This window comes from Cololabis saira, chromosome 12, assembly GCF_033807715.1.
Source record: "Cololabis saira isolate AMF1-May2022 chromosome 12, fColSai1.1, whole genome shotgun sequence".
Taxonomy (NCBI): domain Eukaryota; kingdom Metazoa; phylum Chordata; class Actinopteri; order Beloniformes; family Belonidae; genus Cololabis; species Cololabis saira.
The window spans coordinates 27997600-28013560 of NC_084598.1; the positions used below are offsets into that span (position 1 = coordinate 27997600).

General features: G+C 39.6%; 1 protein-coding gene across 4 annotated transcripts in view; it reads left to right on the plus strand.

Moving 5' to 3' along the window:
* clstn1 (calsyntenin 1) overlaps nt 1–15961 on the plus strand; it is a 41472-nt gene that overhangs the window by 7159 nt on the left and 18352 nt on the right. For 2 of the 4 annotated variants that reach the window (XM_061736351.1, XM_061736354.1), the window contains exons 2-5: nt 9576–9698; nt 12093–12122; nt 13562–13757; nt 15629–15837. In XM_061736351.1, the coding sequence (XP_061592335.1) occupies nt 9576–9698; nt 12093–12122; nt 13562–13757; nt 15629–15837 (558 nt within the window). The remainder of the gene's footprint in view (nt 1–9575; nt 9699–12092; nt 12123–13561; nt 13758–15628; nt 15838–15961) is intronic. The other 2 variants (XM_061736353.1, XM_061736355.1) reach the window with 1 other exon arrangement.

Below are 15961 nucleotides of genomic sequence, written 5' to 3' on the forward strand. Positions count from 1 at the left end.
CTCCAAGGTGAACAGCACCAGCCTGTTAACCGGCTTGTATCGTGTATTTTTAATCTATCATCAGGGTTCCTTAGGCTTATGCAGTAGCTGGACAGGAGGAAAAACTCTAGCATTTATTTGGCTCATGGCGAAACTGCCTTGTATGTACATTTGCTGCCACAGTTGCCTGATTATTTTTTTTCCAGTTGTGTGAGGAAAAAGGCATCAGAACAGTGGCATGGCTGGCATACAGGCAGCCTATTGAATCTCAGGATTACCAAGACCTATTGTGGCGTTTTAACAGGAAGTGTTCCATCACGGTTAATAGGTCAAACTCTATAGGTGCGGCTTCAGTGTAAAAGTAGGGCGACCAAAATGTGGCTTTGTCTTTGTGTATATGCGACGGGTTCATGCATTGCTCCATGATTTGGGGGAAAGGTCACAAAAAAGTGAACATTTACTGTCTGCCTTTAAAAAAAAAAGGTCTTATACATTTTACATTACAGTGTTTTTTGTTTATTAATGAATATAAAGTCATGTATAAGATAAGGGCTAAGCACTGGCTGTTGTGTTTCATAATTCTCTTCAATGTTTTGGTCACTCCAGGCATTTAATTTTACAACAATAACTTTGGTATTAAAGTGTGCACAGCGCGGTTGACAGAGCTGATTAGTAGATGGTTTGACACAGTCAAACCAACTAATTTATCCTTGTCCACCTGTAGCCGAGAGCAGCTGTTCAACCCTAACTTCCTCACCAAAATGTCACCTCCACAGTTCACCCTCTATTTCCCATTTTAGACATCTTAAAAGAGACGATCCGTGTGTCTGTTGTGGTACCATACTCCTTCCCATATGCAGACAATAAAAACTTGTCAGTTGCCTGTATTGTTTTGTTTGATGGTTATTGTTCAACCTTAGGAGGATAGGATTAAATGTTATTGGCTTTATTTGCAGCGTAACAGGATTGCATTACTGCACCACTGTGCTGCAGGGCTGTAAGGGCCCACCGTCTGTGCTCATCTAGTCACGACTTCATATGTGGGTTTGAACTGCACCTGGACACTTAATTCTCTCAAAGGCTTCTTTAAATTTTGTTTTTACTGTCTCTATTATCCTAGGGCGCAGGGGTTAATTTGGGTACTGGCTAAAGTATATTATGTTTCACCTCTCTTTACCTTTACCTGATCTGACTACACTCTTACTCACTCTTACTCATAGTCAGTAATGGTTTGTTTTACAAAGCATAAAAAAACAGTTTTGTCTGTATTTAAAGCTTCTACAATCGAAATGTAGATAGATATATTAAAGGGCAGAGGTAGTGGAGAAAGACCCTTTTCTTTTTTCTTTTAATGCTCTTCCTTCCACTTTGGACTTTATTCAGAAAGAAGCATTTTCTTTATATGGTTAAAACTGCCTATTTGTCTGGAACCTTGTCTCACATTGCTGTGGGCCACTTCAGGTTTCAGTCAGATTTCAGTATCATAACATTTATGCCTCATTGATCTGCCATGAATTCAGTTAAATGCAGTGGACATCCAGTCCCTTAACTTTTCACTCAACAATATACCGTACCTCAGCCACATCCCTACTAGTCTGCATATATCCTGAGTATACTGTACAGACAGTATTTGCGTGAGCTCGGCTAACAGACTGTTTCCTTACAAGTAAAGTGGTCTTTAGTTCTTTGGAATTGATGGCAAAATAAATAATGGAGCACATTAGGAGTTGGGCAGACCATACAGAAGTGATGTCCTCGTGGAGGGGTCAAGTTGGAAAATGTTGCCATAGATTGTAGAAAACAAGGGACAAAGCATTAAGTCACGCAACCCATTGTTTTTTGAAGACCGGTTTTGAAGCCCGTTTTTCTTTGTACGGGGCGCAGCCGTGTTGCTCAGCAAGCTCACGGGAACACGCCCACCGCACGTCAATCAAAGTTAGATTTGCTCCCAGCTCTTTCAGCCTGCTAAAATATCTGCAATATTTACTGTGAGAGATACCATTTGACTGCGAAATCAAAAATGAGTGTTGTGTTTAGCCAACACTGGGTTAATACAAACAGCTGGTTGCTTTGCTAAAGTGCGGTAGCATGATGATCACAGATGAGGAAGTGATAACGGCTTGCCATTGGCTGAGTAGAGTGTCACTCAATCATGTTGGAAATACATTTATAGCTTGACATATGTACCACAACCTCTCCTGGTTGTAATATAAAAAAATGTGTCCCCCTCAGACTTGTCATGGGTGTGAAACCAAAAGATTGTCACCAAAATGTTTTTTTTTTTTTTTTTTAACAGGCTGTAAATATGTTTATTTCTGCTCTAAAGTTGGACATTTTAACATGGGAGTCAATGGAGATTGACTCACCTTTGCAGACAGCCTCTATTGGTCAGTCGAGGAACTGCAAATAATCTTAGGTTATATCCACATGAAGAAGAACCCGCTTACGATTTCAAAATTGTACTTCTTGAAGGCGGAGATGTCGGTAAATGTGTGTGTCCACAGGAATGTACCCAAACAGGCCTGAAGACGCTGTAAAGTATATATGCCAGGCCTGTTAGTGATGCTGTGATGTTATGATGGAAACGAGGGAAAACAGGCGGCAAAACACTGGGCATGTGCACTTGCACAGAAAGTACAAGTGACGTGTTTTAGAAAAGTTGCGCAGAGGCAGTAACAACGGAGCCATGTAAACGGCATGTTCAAATCTTTCTACTCTGGAACCTGGTTTCAAAAATGATCATTTACAGACCCCCAACACGCCGCCTTCGTATGGATGATATGCTGGTTTTATGAAATACTCAGTATTAGGTGGCTGCACATAGATGGTTGACGCTTGGTAGCATCAAGTGCATAGAAGTGCTGCACTTCCCACGTACCCCACATAATCATATGCAACCTCATTAGGTATGTGGACACTGAATCATTCTTCTTTTGCTGCAGTCATCTTTAAGATTATATGCAAACCCTCTAAAACAGATTATTTTATGAAAATAAAAGGTCTAATGTAGCTCTTTATCACTTTGATTTCACTCTGCCATAGACCGAATTTTTGACGAGTTGAGATATATAATATATATATATATATATATATATATATATATATATATATATATTTGTAATACGCACATGCACGCATGGAAATGCTTCTTTTGAGTAACATGGATCACTTTCTTTTAGATGTACAGAGACATGGTATGAAGCTTCTATCAACTGACAAGGTTTGGAGAAGAGATAAAAGTTAATTATAGTCAATGTTTTATTATGAACACAGCTGAATTTAAATTTTCTATTTTAATTTTAGACAGTTGGCAGATCAATGGTGCAGAACTGGCTGTTAATGTTTGTTCTTTAACATTTGACAGAATATTTTAGAGTTGTCTTAAAGTGTCACCTAGCACTGTTGAACTTGTGGTGAACTTTGTCAAGCCTTTATATTTTAAGTGTTGGATTAAATTTGTCCTCTCTCTTTTCTCAATCATGAGATGATACAGCAAAATTGTCATAAATGAATATCGTTCTCTCGTGACATATCTATTATTACTTACTTTACTCACAAATTCTCTTTAAAAGAAAGTGTATTATTGTATCCAAGAATACCTTGTCTGCACTTGTGTAACAGACATCCTTGTTTTTCTGTGTGATCGAGACATAATCACAGATGCAATGTAGTGTCATTCGCTGCAGGCTTGCAGCAGGGTCATAAATCTGTCCTGTCAAAGCTGCCTTGTTGGCAATTTCACACAATGCATTTGTAAATTTCATGCTTTAAAGGAAATGTTTTAGATTTCATTTCATGGAACATTTGTGTGAACCGGGGGGTGCTTTGATTTCACAGGCTGTGCACAGCAGTAGCACAGTTTGCTTTTGAATTTGGTCATGAGCTTCTGGGCCTTCAATTTTATTCCTGACACTTCTGTCTCATTTTCCCACAATTTGTCATCTGCATGTTGGCATCAACTCCTGCTTAAGGCCCCATCTACACAAAGACAAGCTCAGTCTTAAATGCAAAAACTATTTTATAAACCCAGCGTATTATCCACACGAAACCACCATTTACTGTTTACACATTTCTGCGCAAGTGCCCAATGTTTTGCCGCCTGTTTTCGCTTGTTTTCGCCATAGTATCATAGCACCCCTAACAGGCCTGGCATGTATTCTATAGCATTTTCAGTCCTATTTAGTAAATTCATGTGGAGGCATGCATTTATGGACACGTTTTTGATATTATAAGCATTTCATCTTCGTGTGGATATAGCCTAGATCAAGTTGATCTGTGGTACAGTTCTCAGACCATTGTTGGGAAATGGTCACATTTGTCAGAACTTACGATGGAGTTACGTGACCAGATATCTAATGTAACAATATATTTTTGAGGTGTACTTATTATTGGGTGAAATATGCTCTATAAACTAGTAGTTCAGCCTGACAATTGCTCAGTGTGAGGATGTGCTTAACTCAAATCAGCATAGCCAGAATAGCACTGGCAGACAGTTGTCTTGACTCATTTAAAGGTGACCTATTATGGCATTTAATGTATATTTTAAACAGGCCTTGAATGTCTTAAAAACAATCAAAACCTTGTTTTTTCTACATAAATTAGAAATTCAGCTTCTGGGCCATGTCTCTATTTTTACCGCTTCTAACCTCCTTCTCTATGAAGGATTCTGAGGCCCCGTTTACACGTAGCCGGGTATTTACAAAAACGGAGGCGTTTTCATGCGTTTTGGCCGTTCGTTTACACGGAAACGGCGGTCAAAGTCACCAAAAACGATCATTTCTGAAAACTCCGGCCAAAGTGGAGATTTTCAAAAACTCCGTTTTCCCGTTTGCGTCTAAACGGAGGAAAACGGAGGAAAACGGAGATTTAAGCTTCAGAACGTCACATTATGCACCAGAAACTCACCAGCGTCATGTGTGCGACCTGTGTTTACAATTAGTTTGGCCACCGTCAATATTTTCTTGTATTTTACCTGTTTAATATTCTAAAGTCACACTTAAAAGTAACTCCCCCCCCCCCCCCCCCCCCCCCGTCCAGCCTCCTGCTCATTCAAGCCTGTGAGCGCGTCAGCCAGCAGCATGAAGCCTGAATTATGGTTCCGCGTTAAATCGACGGCGTAGGGTACGCGGCGACGCGCAAGCTACGTGCGCGTCGCCGCGTACCCTACGCCGTAGGCTCTGCGTTAATGTAACGCGGAACCATAAATCAGCCTTAACTTGAAGTTACACACGTGTCATTTGTTGATGTTTTTTTCCAGGATTCTGATTGGCTGGCATGACGTTAAGAGCGTTTTCATGCGGGTCCGTGTAAACGAGGATTTTTTTGAAAACGTAGAGGGGAAAATATCCGTTTTTGTAAATACCCGGCTACGTGTAAACGTGGCCTGAGGGGAGGGGAGGTTATGATAATGAGGCTCTGCGCTGATTGGCTGCCTGAATGACGTGTAGCAGGGGAGGACACAAAGCCTCGCTCCGGGCAGAAGAGCAGCGGCTCCGTACACTATTAAACCGTGTCCCGAGCGAGCGTCAGCGACAAAATCAATTCCATTACTTTATTTTCTATTGGACTGTCCTAACTGGCCGTGAGTTTAACGGTTTCAGTGTGGACAGAGAGCGTCCGATGTCACGCAGCTCGACGCGATAGTCGGACGCTCGCATGCAGTTATGACACGGTGTAAACGACTCCCTGGGATCTTAAAGCCTGAATTACGGTTCTGCGTTAAATCGACGCGTACCCTACGCCGTAGGCTCTGCGTTGGTGTAACGCGGAACCATAAATCAGCCTTTAGTTACCTGAAGGGAACGGGTAACCTCGTCTTCACACTAATTCACCAGTTCTTTACTCCGATTCCTCATCATTTAATTTCTTATGTTACAAGACAAATGAATCATGTTAACTGTAAAGAAATCACAACACTGAATGTTCACAAATGGCAACTTTATTGTTAAAAAAAAACAAAAACATTTATGCACTATTGCTGGCTCAAGGAAGGACCGTGCATCTTCTGAAGGTGTCGTACATAAACAACTTCAGGTGCATGGCTTGGAAGATCTGAAACCATAAACAGAAAAAAATGTATTACTAATAGAGCTCCGGAGCTAAGCTAAATACTTAGTCCATGCAAAGATCATACTTGTAGACAAATATAAATAACATAAAAAATAACGTCACTTACCGCTGACTCGTGTGCATTTGCCGGGTCCGTACTGTGGGCACTGATCCTTTTATGAGGGTAAATGTTTTACTGTCCCTCGTTGTTGAAACAGCCACCGCTTCGGAACAATGGCGGACACTCTGGCCGGCGGAGTTAGTTGTGGGCGTGGTTTCACGCAGCTGAGGCCGACCGAGGCGTGGTTTGCATTTTGGTTACGTAACAAAAATGCGCAAATCTGAACGGCTCGTAGAAGTCACATGACACTGGATGGCTCATCCGGGCGGGGTGTACAGACCCTGCAGAATTTGGTCGCTTTCCTCCTTCTCTGAGTTGGCAGGGTGAGGGGAGACCACTTTATATGTTAAAGCAAGAAAGAAGGTGTTTTTCATAATAGGTCCCCTTTAACTGCTTCCTTTTGGATACAATTTTTTGCCCATATCTCCAAGAACTTTACTGGTTTATATTGTTGTATGCAGCACTGGTCCTGGTTCTGCACCCCTCAGGCCTGAAGGCATTGAGAATTATTGTAGCAAAATGTGACCCAGCTAACCATCAGTGACCCTGAAGACGCTAAAGATTATTGTAACGGACTGGCCTGGCAGTCTGTCTAAAGATGTCAACTTCACTTTCCTAGAAGACGCCAAGGAAAGCGATTCATTTGGTTTGATCACTTTCAAATTACTGGGGTGCACTTTTCATAATAAGCACTGATCTTTGAAGGAAATAATTTAATCAAGGATATTGAATAATGTCCGGATCTGCAGTATGCATTAAATTTGGTATGCCATATAAGGTTAAACAAATTATTTTTATAAGGCTATGGTCTATCTTAAAGTTGAACCTTTTCATTCTGCATTGCACAGATTTCATGTATTTTTCACCTAGATTTGGACAGGCTTTATCATGGCTGATCATATGTCTGGGCTTATGTTTCTTCAGTCATTTTCATTTTATATTTATACTGTCAAATTTAAAGAATGAGCAAAAAAATAAAAAAGCTTCCAAAAGCACAAATAAACCTGCAATAGAGGGAGGTGTAGGATTGCCAACCCTGCATTCAGCATAACTTTGAACACATTTGTTATATAAACGTTCTTGCAGAGATACCCTAACTATATAATACTGATGGTTCCAAGGTGATGTTTACGTCCTACCAATCCCTTGCAAGTATGTTGTAATTAATTTTTACTCATTCTTTAATCATAATTATGTGACAACATAAATACTGTAATTTGCTTTGCTAAAAATGGATTTGGGAAATGAACATTTTATGTGACCTGCGTTGTTTTACATACTTCTTGTTGGTTTAAATTTCCTGTGGTTACTGTTTGAAGCTCGTACTGTAGCTGCAGCACAGATTGTGTTACAAAGCACCAGGCGTTGTGGTGTGAGCTCAAGCATGTGTGATGCTGACTCTGTGCATCATAAAAGGGTTGTGGATTCAAATGCATTGTTTTAAAAATAATATATTTCTTCTGGGATTAAACTGTTGAGGCTCGCAGTAGAAACTACAACACTGCCATTTAATGTTTTACTGTGGAAGTCAGAAAGTAACAAAATGTATTAGTAAAACATTGAATAGAGCCTATGGTAAAGCTCATGAGAAATGACAAATTTCAAGGTATTAAAACTTACTGTTAATCAGTTGGTCTAATATATTAATAGTTCACACTTGAAGACAGCTGTAGACATCCAAGCCCCATTTTTGTATGCAGCCTCGCTTGTTTTTTTAAATTTCTTTTCATATCAATTTACTGCTCTTTCAGAATTAGGGCTGCCGCTATCGAATATTTTGGTAATCGATTATTCTATAAAATATTCCATTGGTTAATCGGTTAAGTATTAAAAATAAAATATAACATATTCTTAAACACTGTCTTTTAAATTGTGCAACTTTACATTCAGAACCAATATGTTTAAACAGAAATAGCCGCCATCTTCTTCTGCTTTGTAGGGAACGCATACGTGTAAGCACGTTGTGTCACAGAAAAAAGAATCTGCGTGAATCGTGAGCTTTAAATTTATTTTTTAATTAAACGAGGCTTCAAGGCAGAGGAAATTCCTCCATCATTTTTTTTTTTATTGAGTTACTCGAGGAATGGTTGCAGCCCTATTCTGCAAGAACTAATAACTGATGAGAGTTCAATTTAGTTATCTTTTTATTGTGTACAGTCAAACATGGTAAAATGTTTCAGCATATGTGCTCCTCTGATACAAAAAAAAACAGTAAAGTAAGCAACTAACTACAAATCCTTTTTTCAAAGGTTATAGCAGATTATATACACTTATTCATTTGTATAAATGGTGAGGTCATTGAATTTATCAGAATGCCAACACGACATGTTGACCTTTTTGGAAATGAACGGCCTCCCTTCTTTAGATAATTAAGATAGATGGGGCTTTATTTATGATGATGGACAAAAAGATGGCCAGGTCTAATATTCAGTTTATTTTAAAGGTTTGACCGATTGACACTATTTCTCTTCCTATTTTTAAATTTAATTGAATCTTAACCTAGGAAACACTTTAAACTCTTTAAAGCCAACCAAAAACTGCTGTGTTTAATATTTAAAGGGAGCGGGCGTTTCTGTATAAAGACTTGCTTGCCCAAACTCATAGGGATGAAAACTTTTATTCTTGACACCCACATCAAGATTGTGGACTAGATTGTTGTGTGACTGGTTTGGCTACTTCACCCAGTGTGCTTGTTCCCCACAGTGTCCTGTCAGCCAGAGTTAGCATCACGTTTGCAGATCAGTGGCACAGGAATGCAACTATCTCCTCTCGCTATGGCGTGAGCACATATCTGTTGTAAGAGAGCTGCATCTCTTCTGCATCAACGTTGTTTTTTTGAGGAAGCCCAAATATGTCCCTCACTGCAGCTTTTCTGCTGCCGCCAGCTACAACAGAGTCCTGTCTGCGGCTGGGAGGCTTCCTAGGCCGATGAGGACAGAGAGCCACAGAGAGACTGGCTCTAGGTGCATAGAGTGGCCTGGCAGCCAGTGTCTTTTATCATCTGTGTAATACCACTGTTGAAACTAATTTAACTTGTACAAATTGAGAGAATCATTAGCAGTATATAACATAACGTCCTCTCCACAGTGATGCACGTATTTGGCCCTCCTTGGCTCTCTGTAGTCTGTAACTGCTGTAGGTGATCCCTTCATTTTCTGTGGTGCTTCTAAAAATAACACTAAAAGCATCCCAAGCCTCATTAAATATTTATTCACACTGCATGAGGGGGATGGTGGAGATAAAAGTCAAAGCGGCAAAAGGAACAACCACATGAAACGAGATCGTTAAAAACCTTTTTAATCAAGACATGTTCAGTGTTTTACCGATGGAGTGAATTTACTAACAAGACATTTCATCTCGGGAATGATCTTTTTTTTTTTTCTTTCCCTTCTGTAGACTCTAAAATGTTGTCTCGTTTTTCCCCCAGTCAATAAGCACAAACCATGGATTGAGACGACATACCATGGGATCGTGACAGAAAATGATGACAAAGTTCTTCTGGACCCTCCTCTAATTGCGCTGGATAAGGATGCTCCTTTACGCTATGCAGGTGAGAGACATACATTGATGGTGTTTCTGTTCTTTCACAAATGTATTCTCACAAAATGAAAGAGAAAGCATACTTACTGACGTTTTCCCACAAGATGTGAGAATATGTAACAAATAAATCAGCATTAATTGATTATTTCTGTTAAATGAAATGGGAAGGCAGCTGTATTTATCATAGAACTAGAACCTCCTAATCTATTCTGTGCACCATACTTTTAAATCACAAGTGCATCATGGTAAATGTATGAAGGTCTCCTTCCCTGCAGTGTGTTTTATTATGCATAACTCTTAATTCTTCCTCTGATAAAGGTTATACCTGAGATAAACTTTATGGTTTTTGTATATCATATGATACTTACTCAGTTAGGAAGAGGACATTAATGATCAGGTCTTACTGTATTTCTTAATTTGTGGTTAAATAACTTCTGGTAGTCCCAGCAAGACCCAAAGGCATTCTGAAAATCTGACTTTTACGACTTGCCTTTCATGCTGACATCTGGCTGCCATGTCCTCCTCCAGATATGCCCCTTATGATGATCATATTTCCCTCTTTCCAGTGGAGAGGCACAATTTAGTGTTCTTTGTGGATGAAGGCAGCATTAGCTCTGGGAATTTTTAAAAATGTTTTAGATCATATCATGGTTGACTGACAAGGATTCAAAGCACCTCTGCACTGGAAATTATTTCTCATCATTGCACGTCAGACAGGTTTTGTGATCTTTTGTCTGTTGTATTCTTTGCACTTGGTTTGCTCATGATATTTTTCATGACCCTTTTAATCTCAGATTATAGACTCATGGAGGGTGGTTTAAAGATCGAGGCCTTTACAGTTGCATGCCAGTAAGAGGAGATGTCAGATATTTTTCATAAAAGTAGCTTAAATGTGACTGCTCCTCTGAGCTGATCAGCTTTGCGGTTTTTTAGGCGGACAGTCTCAGCGTGAGGCCCAGGAACTGAATAATATACCCATTCACTGCGTGATGTTTGTCTTGTTCCGCAGTGAATTAGGGCTGAATGTAGAGCTGGGTGCGCACACTTCTTTCAGCTGGGGCTCCCCTTTTGATGAGCAGGGTTTTGCAAATAAACTGTGTCCCTTTGAACCTGCTTCCTCCAAACACAAAGCAAACAGGGTGGTTTCACGTGGCAGCAAGGGTGAGCTGTTCTGTCATGCCAGGTTCTCCACATTTTGATGGGTCCTGCGTCAAGTGTTGGGGTTCACTGTTTAGCTGACCCACAGCCCATTCAGACGTCCAGCCTCTGGCTTTAAAGCCAGATTGGTGTGAATAAGTGAATGTTTACCACTGTCAAGGAGTCAGTGTGTGTGTTTGTGCAGATATAAGGCTCTTGGACTCGTGGGACTGTCGTCATGTTTATTTTTCTGTGTGTGTGTGTCTGTATGTGTGCATATATCTATAGTGGTTTAAGTCCCAATTGATTGATTGGAGCCAAAGGGGTTGAAACCAAAGCCCTTTAAAAATGAGCATGATGTTCATGCATGACTGTCCTCTAACACGAAAGGGCCACACAGCAGGATTAATTCACCCTCCAGATTAGGTTATTTGATTCCTTGAGGAATGATAGACGAGGTGAAAGGGAATATATCTTTGTTTCAGCAAATTGTTTCTGTAAATGTGCAGATATAATAACTTTAATTGATTTGTATAAATGTATATGCATATTGTGGTTATTTTTTAGTATCTGTGATTTAATGGCAACTTCAGGTCAAGACTAAATCATGATCCACATCATCATGACGGCCGATGTGACCTCTGTTGAGAGGTCTGGGACACTTATGGAAAGCTTGGGAATTCCTCAGTTTCTTGTGTGAACTGCTGACTAGAACTGTCATGACCACAAAGATCATATCTCCTCACTGTATGAAGAGCCTTGACAGCATACTCCAATGTGATATGCATTGATTAGCTGTGCTTGCCTATGCTTACTAATGTGAACTCTGTTCCTGATTGTTAAGGTGAAAACAACTCGATCCAACCCTCCCGGGGCTGTGAAGGAGATTTAAAATGGATTGCTGTACAGGAAAAGTTTAATCTTTCTCAGTAAAGGTGGATCAATCATGCACAAAATATAAGATGAATATGCAACAATCCTCCAACTCACGCTGCCTCAGGAAAAGGACATTTTTGTTGGCTGTAATTGAATATTGTGCTGGTTCACTGGGTACATCTTCAGAGAGGATCTGTTTTGGAATTAAATTGCAGACTCACCAGTTGATAACAAAAGTAATAAGATCCGTTTTTTGCTTATGAGTTGTTGTTTTTTTTTATGGTGTTTTTTCTTAAAAGCTACATCTTGAATTTGTCTCTTCCTGACTTATGTCTTCTCTGAGCTTCTAACTCTTCTCTTATGTGGGTTTATCTTCTCTTCCCTCCTGTAGAGAGTTTTGAGGTGATCCTCACCAATGAAGGTGATCTTGGGCTTTTTCTACTGCCTTGTGCTTTCTTGTTACTATTAATCCACTAACGCAAAAACAGCATCCACACCTTTTCGCAGAAGCTCCTGCTATGCTCTGTAATTTCCCCATTTGGTTTTACTCAGACTTTTTTTTCCCCTCACCTTGAATAATTTGGATTTTCAATAGCTGGATGAAAAGTTTGATGTGGGGCTGACTGTTCTTAGAAATATCTGTGCATGAGACATCCATTGCAGTTTGCAAACCCTAACAGTTTTTCAGCTGTCACCAGAAAAGAGAAAGCTGCTTCAAAACAGGATTTCTCAGCCACTTTGTTGCTACTTTGTCCAACACTTTCATTTCAGAAAAAAAAGAAAAAACAGAAGGCAGCTTTTGATAAATTTAACAAAGCTGAATCTGCATAAGATGATATCTTAGCCTCTTCACATTCATGAGAATTGATGTGGAAATTGACACCAGATTTGAAATGAGGAGCATGAATGTTCTGAGAATGTGGCCATCTTAAAAACACCAAGCATGCTCATCATGGTGCATCTCTCTAAACTGTAGGACATCTGTGCAGCTAGAGTGGCTCCTGTAGGCTTCTGAGTTTTGGTCTTTAAATGAGATTGCTGAGATTGTTAACTAATGCAAACTCTCTCTGCTGCAAAGTTTCTGTTGTTGCATCTTTGCCTCAGTGGATCTCTTTGAGTTGATTCTTCACCACTAATCTCCACCATTAGCATGGCTGCAGTTGTCATTTGATGTGGATGTCAAGCAAGTTGATATTTCTAACCCCAGTTCTCATCCAGTGCTTTTTGTTTGACTATTGTTATTGTACTGGTTTATTTTGATATGATTTCACAATTTTCTTTTTCTCCTTTTTTTTTTTTTGATTTATTTTGCTGTAGTTTTGGGTGAGAGGCAGGCAATATTACACAGGAAGATATTGGTGCTGTATCATCATATCACAATACTCTATTGTTAAGAATATCAATTTTGTTTTTGGCATTTATGTTGAATATTGTTTTTCATAAGATATGTTGTAATTTAAAGCGCCTCCCTTCAATGCAGTGCTCCTTGTACCTTTTGAGCTTGGTTCCATGAATTTAATTTGTAATATCTCGAGTACTCCTGTGAAATGCCTGTCCACATATTTTCAGTTTTTGCCTGCATGACTGGATGCACTGTTTTCAAGTGGCTTGTAAAATACACTGATTACTAAATATCCCACCCCCTCTCCCAAACTACTCACTCATATTTGGCCTTCCTCCACAGACACCTTTGCACCTCAGTCTACAACCTCCCGGCCCTCAAAATCTGTGGCTGATGTTTTATTTATTTTGCGTGGATGTATTTTGTTTTTAATTGGCAAAAAAATTTTAAAATATAAATTAAAAATGTCTCATCAGTTATTCTAATTGTACTCTCTTTCGGCTCCTAACCATGTTCAGGGGAAATTTGCGGCTTCAGGATCCATGGTCAGAATGTCCCCTTCGAGGCCGTGGTCCTGGACAAGTCCACTGGCGAGGGCGTTATCAGGGCCAAGGACAAGCTGGACTGTGAGCTGCAGAAGGAGCACACATTTACTATTCAAGCCTATGACTGTGGAGAGGGTCCCGATGGGGCCAACATGAAGAAATCCCATAAGTGAGTCAGCCTTGCAGTTAAGGCGTCTCTGTACCTTTTGTCTCACATAGAATGTGACATGAAAATAAATTAATCAACCTTTTAAAATTAGCACCTTTTTTTTTTTTTCTTAAATGAATTGTGATGGCAAAGCAGAGCAACCAAATGACTGTGAACACGCATGGATATAAGATTGTGTAAAATCGAAAGCAACTGTCAAGAGAGTCCTGTTGTGTTCAAGTGGATTCTTGTGGCTGTTTTATGTCATCATAGTCAATCAGCCCTAGTGTCCTTTTCAAGAAAGGGAAAACCTCAAAATAACTATTGTCATCATTATGCTGCAAAGGCTCCAAACTAAAAATGTTTTCTTCTTCTTTTTTTTTTTAATCCACAAACGGCTCTGTTTTCCAACTTAAAGCGAACCTATTATGGCATCTAATACCTATTTTAAACAGGCCTTGAATGTCTAAAAAACAAGCTTTTGATCGTTTTTGCTAAATAAATGAGAAATTCAGCCTCTGAGCCATGTCTTTAGCATCCCATTCTCTAACCTCATTCTCTATGCGGGATTCTGAGTGGGCGGGGCTATGATAATGAGGCACTGTAGATTGGCTGCCTGAATGACACGATACACCGCTACGAAAAAATGGCGGAAGCTCCGACTGGCGGAGTTAGTTGTGGGCGTGGTTTCACGCATCAGAGGCAAATCGATGCAAATTGCATTTTGGTTACGTAACGAAAGGGAGCAGAATCTGAACGGCTCGTAGAAGCCACATCACACTGGATGGCTCATCCGGGCGGCTGTACAGACACTGCAGAATTTGGTTGCTTCCCTCCTTCTCTGAGTTGGCAGGCTGAGGGAAGACCACTGTGTATATATGTTAAAGCAAGAGAAAACGTGTTTTTCATAATAGGTCCCCTTTAAAATTAATGGTGCATCAACATGAAAATGTAGATTATCACTTCAGTTAACATTACTGCAGCAGTTTTATACAAATTTTTCCTATCCAGAGGCCATCCCTTAAATCAATGATTTGGCTAAATATTAACAGAAATGAACAAAACTAATTGAATATTAGCGTTGCTTCTGGTGAGCTGCACTTACATTTTTAAGTCAGATGTACACTATTTCTTTGTAGCAGTTCAGTGTAATTGATGCTACTCTTCATTTCTAACTTTGGTTAAAGCTTTCTTTATTTTGTATGTCACTGATTTTTGTAGATTGACTGTCATTGATTTTTTCTTAATAGATAATTAACTGAACTATTTTGATTTTTTTTTTTTTTAACCTTCAACAACTAACATTTGCTATTTCAAGCTTTTACTATGAGAATTTGATGCTTTGCTATATATAATAGTAAATTGACAGTATTAGGGTTTGTATTGTTTTTCACACAGAGCAAGGCATTTAAAATGTTCCTTTGAGCTGTGGGAAATTTTAACCAACATTTTCCACTATTATCTGACACTCTTTAGGCTAAACAATCAAGAAAATAATTGGGAGACTGGTAATGAGTGGAATCCTTAGTTGCAGACCTAATGAGATCCATTTGCACTCTGGGCTTAGAATGCTTGTAATGAGTTTTTCCTTCGTCAGCTCTTTTCGGCAACAAAGACGATAAACACATTAGGATCCTGCACAGCACTGCTTAACTTGCTGCCAGCTAGTTTTCCTCCCCTGCGTTTTAGCTGCAGAAATGATGCAGGAGAATAGGTTTGAAAACCAGTGTCATATTTACTCCCCTCTTTCTACAGTTTTTTTTTCCAATAAAACAGGGTGCAAAATAATGCACAATTAATTAATTTATACCAAACTTCAGATATGCAAGTGATATTAGTTGCCCCTTCAAAGTGGATACTCACAGGAATCATCCATTTTGTTTCCCTCTCAGAGCAACTGTCCACATCCAAGTGAACGACATCAATGAATATTCACCAGTGTTCAAGGAGAAGACCTACAAAGCCACTGTTATTGAGGGAAAGAAATATGATAGCATCTTGAAGGTGGAGGCAGTGGACGCCGACTGCTCATTCCAGTTCAGCCAAATCTGCAACTATGAGATTGTGACCCCTGATGTGCCCTTCAGCATCGACAAAGACGGTAAAGACCTTTTCATAGCAGCCTTGTCCCTTTGTCTGTTAACAATATCTGTAGCATGAGCTGCAGAGTGGGGATTATATTGAGATGCATGACATTGTCTATTGATCTGGACAAACAATACCAC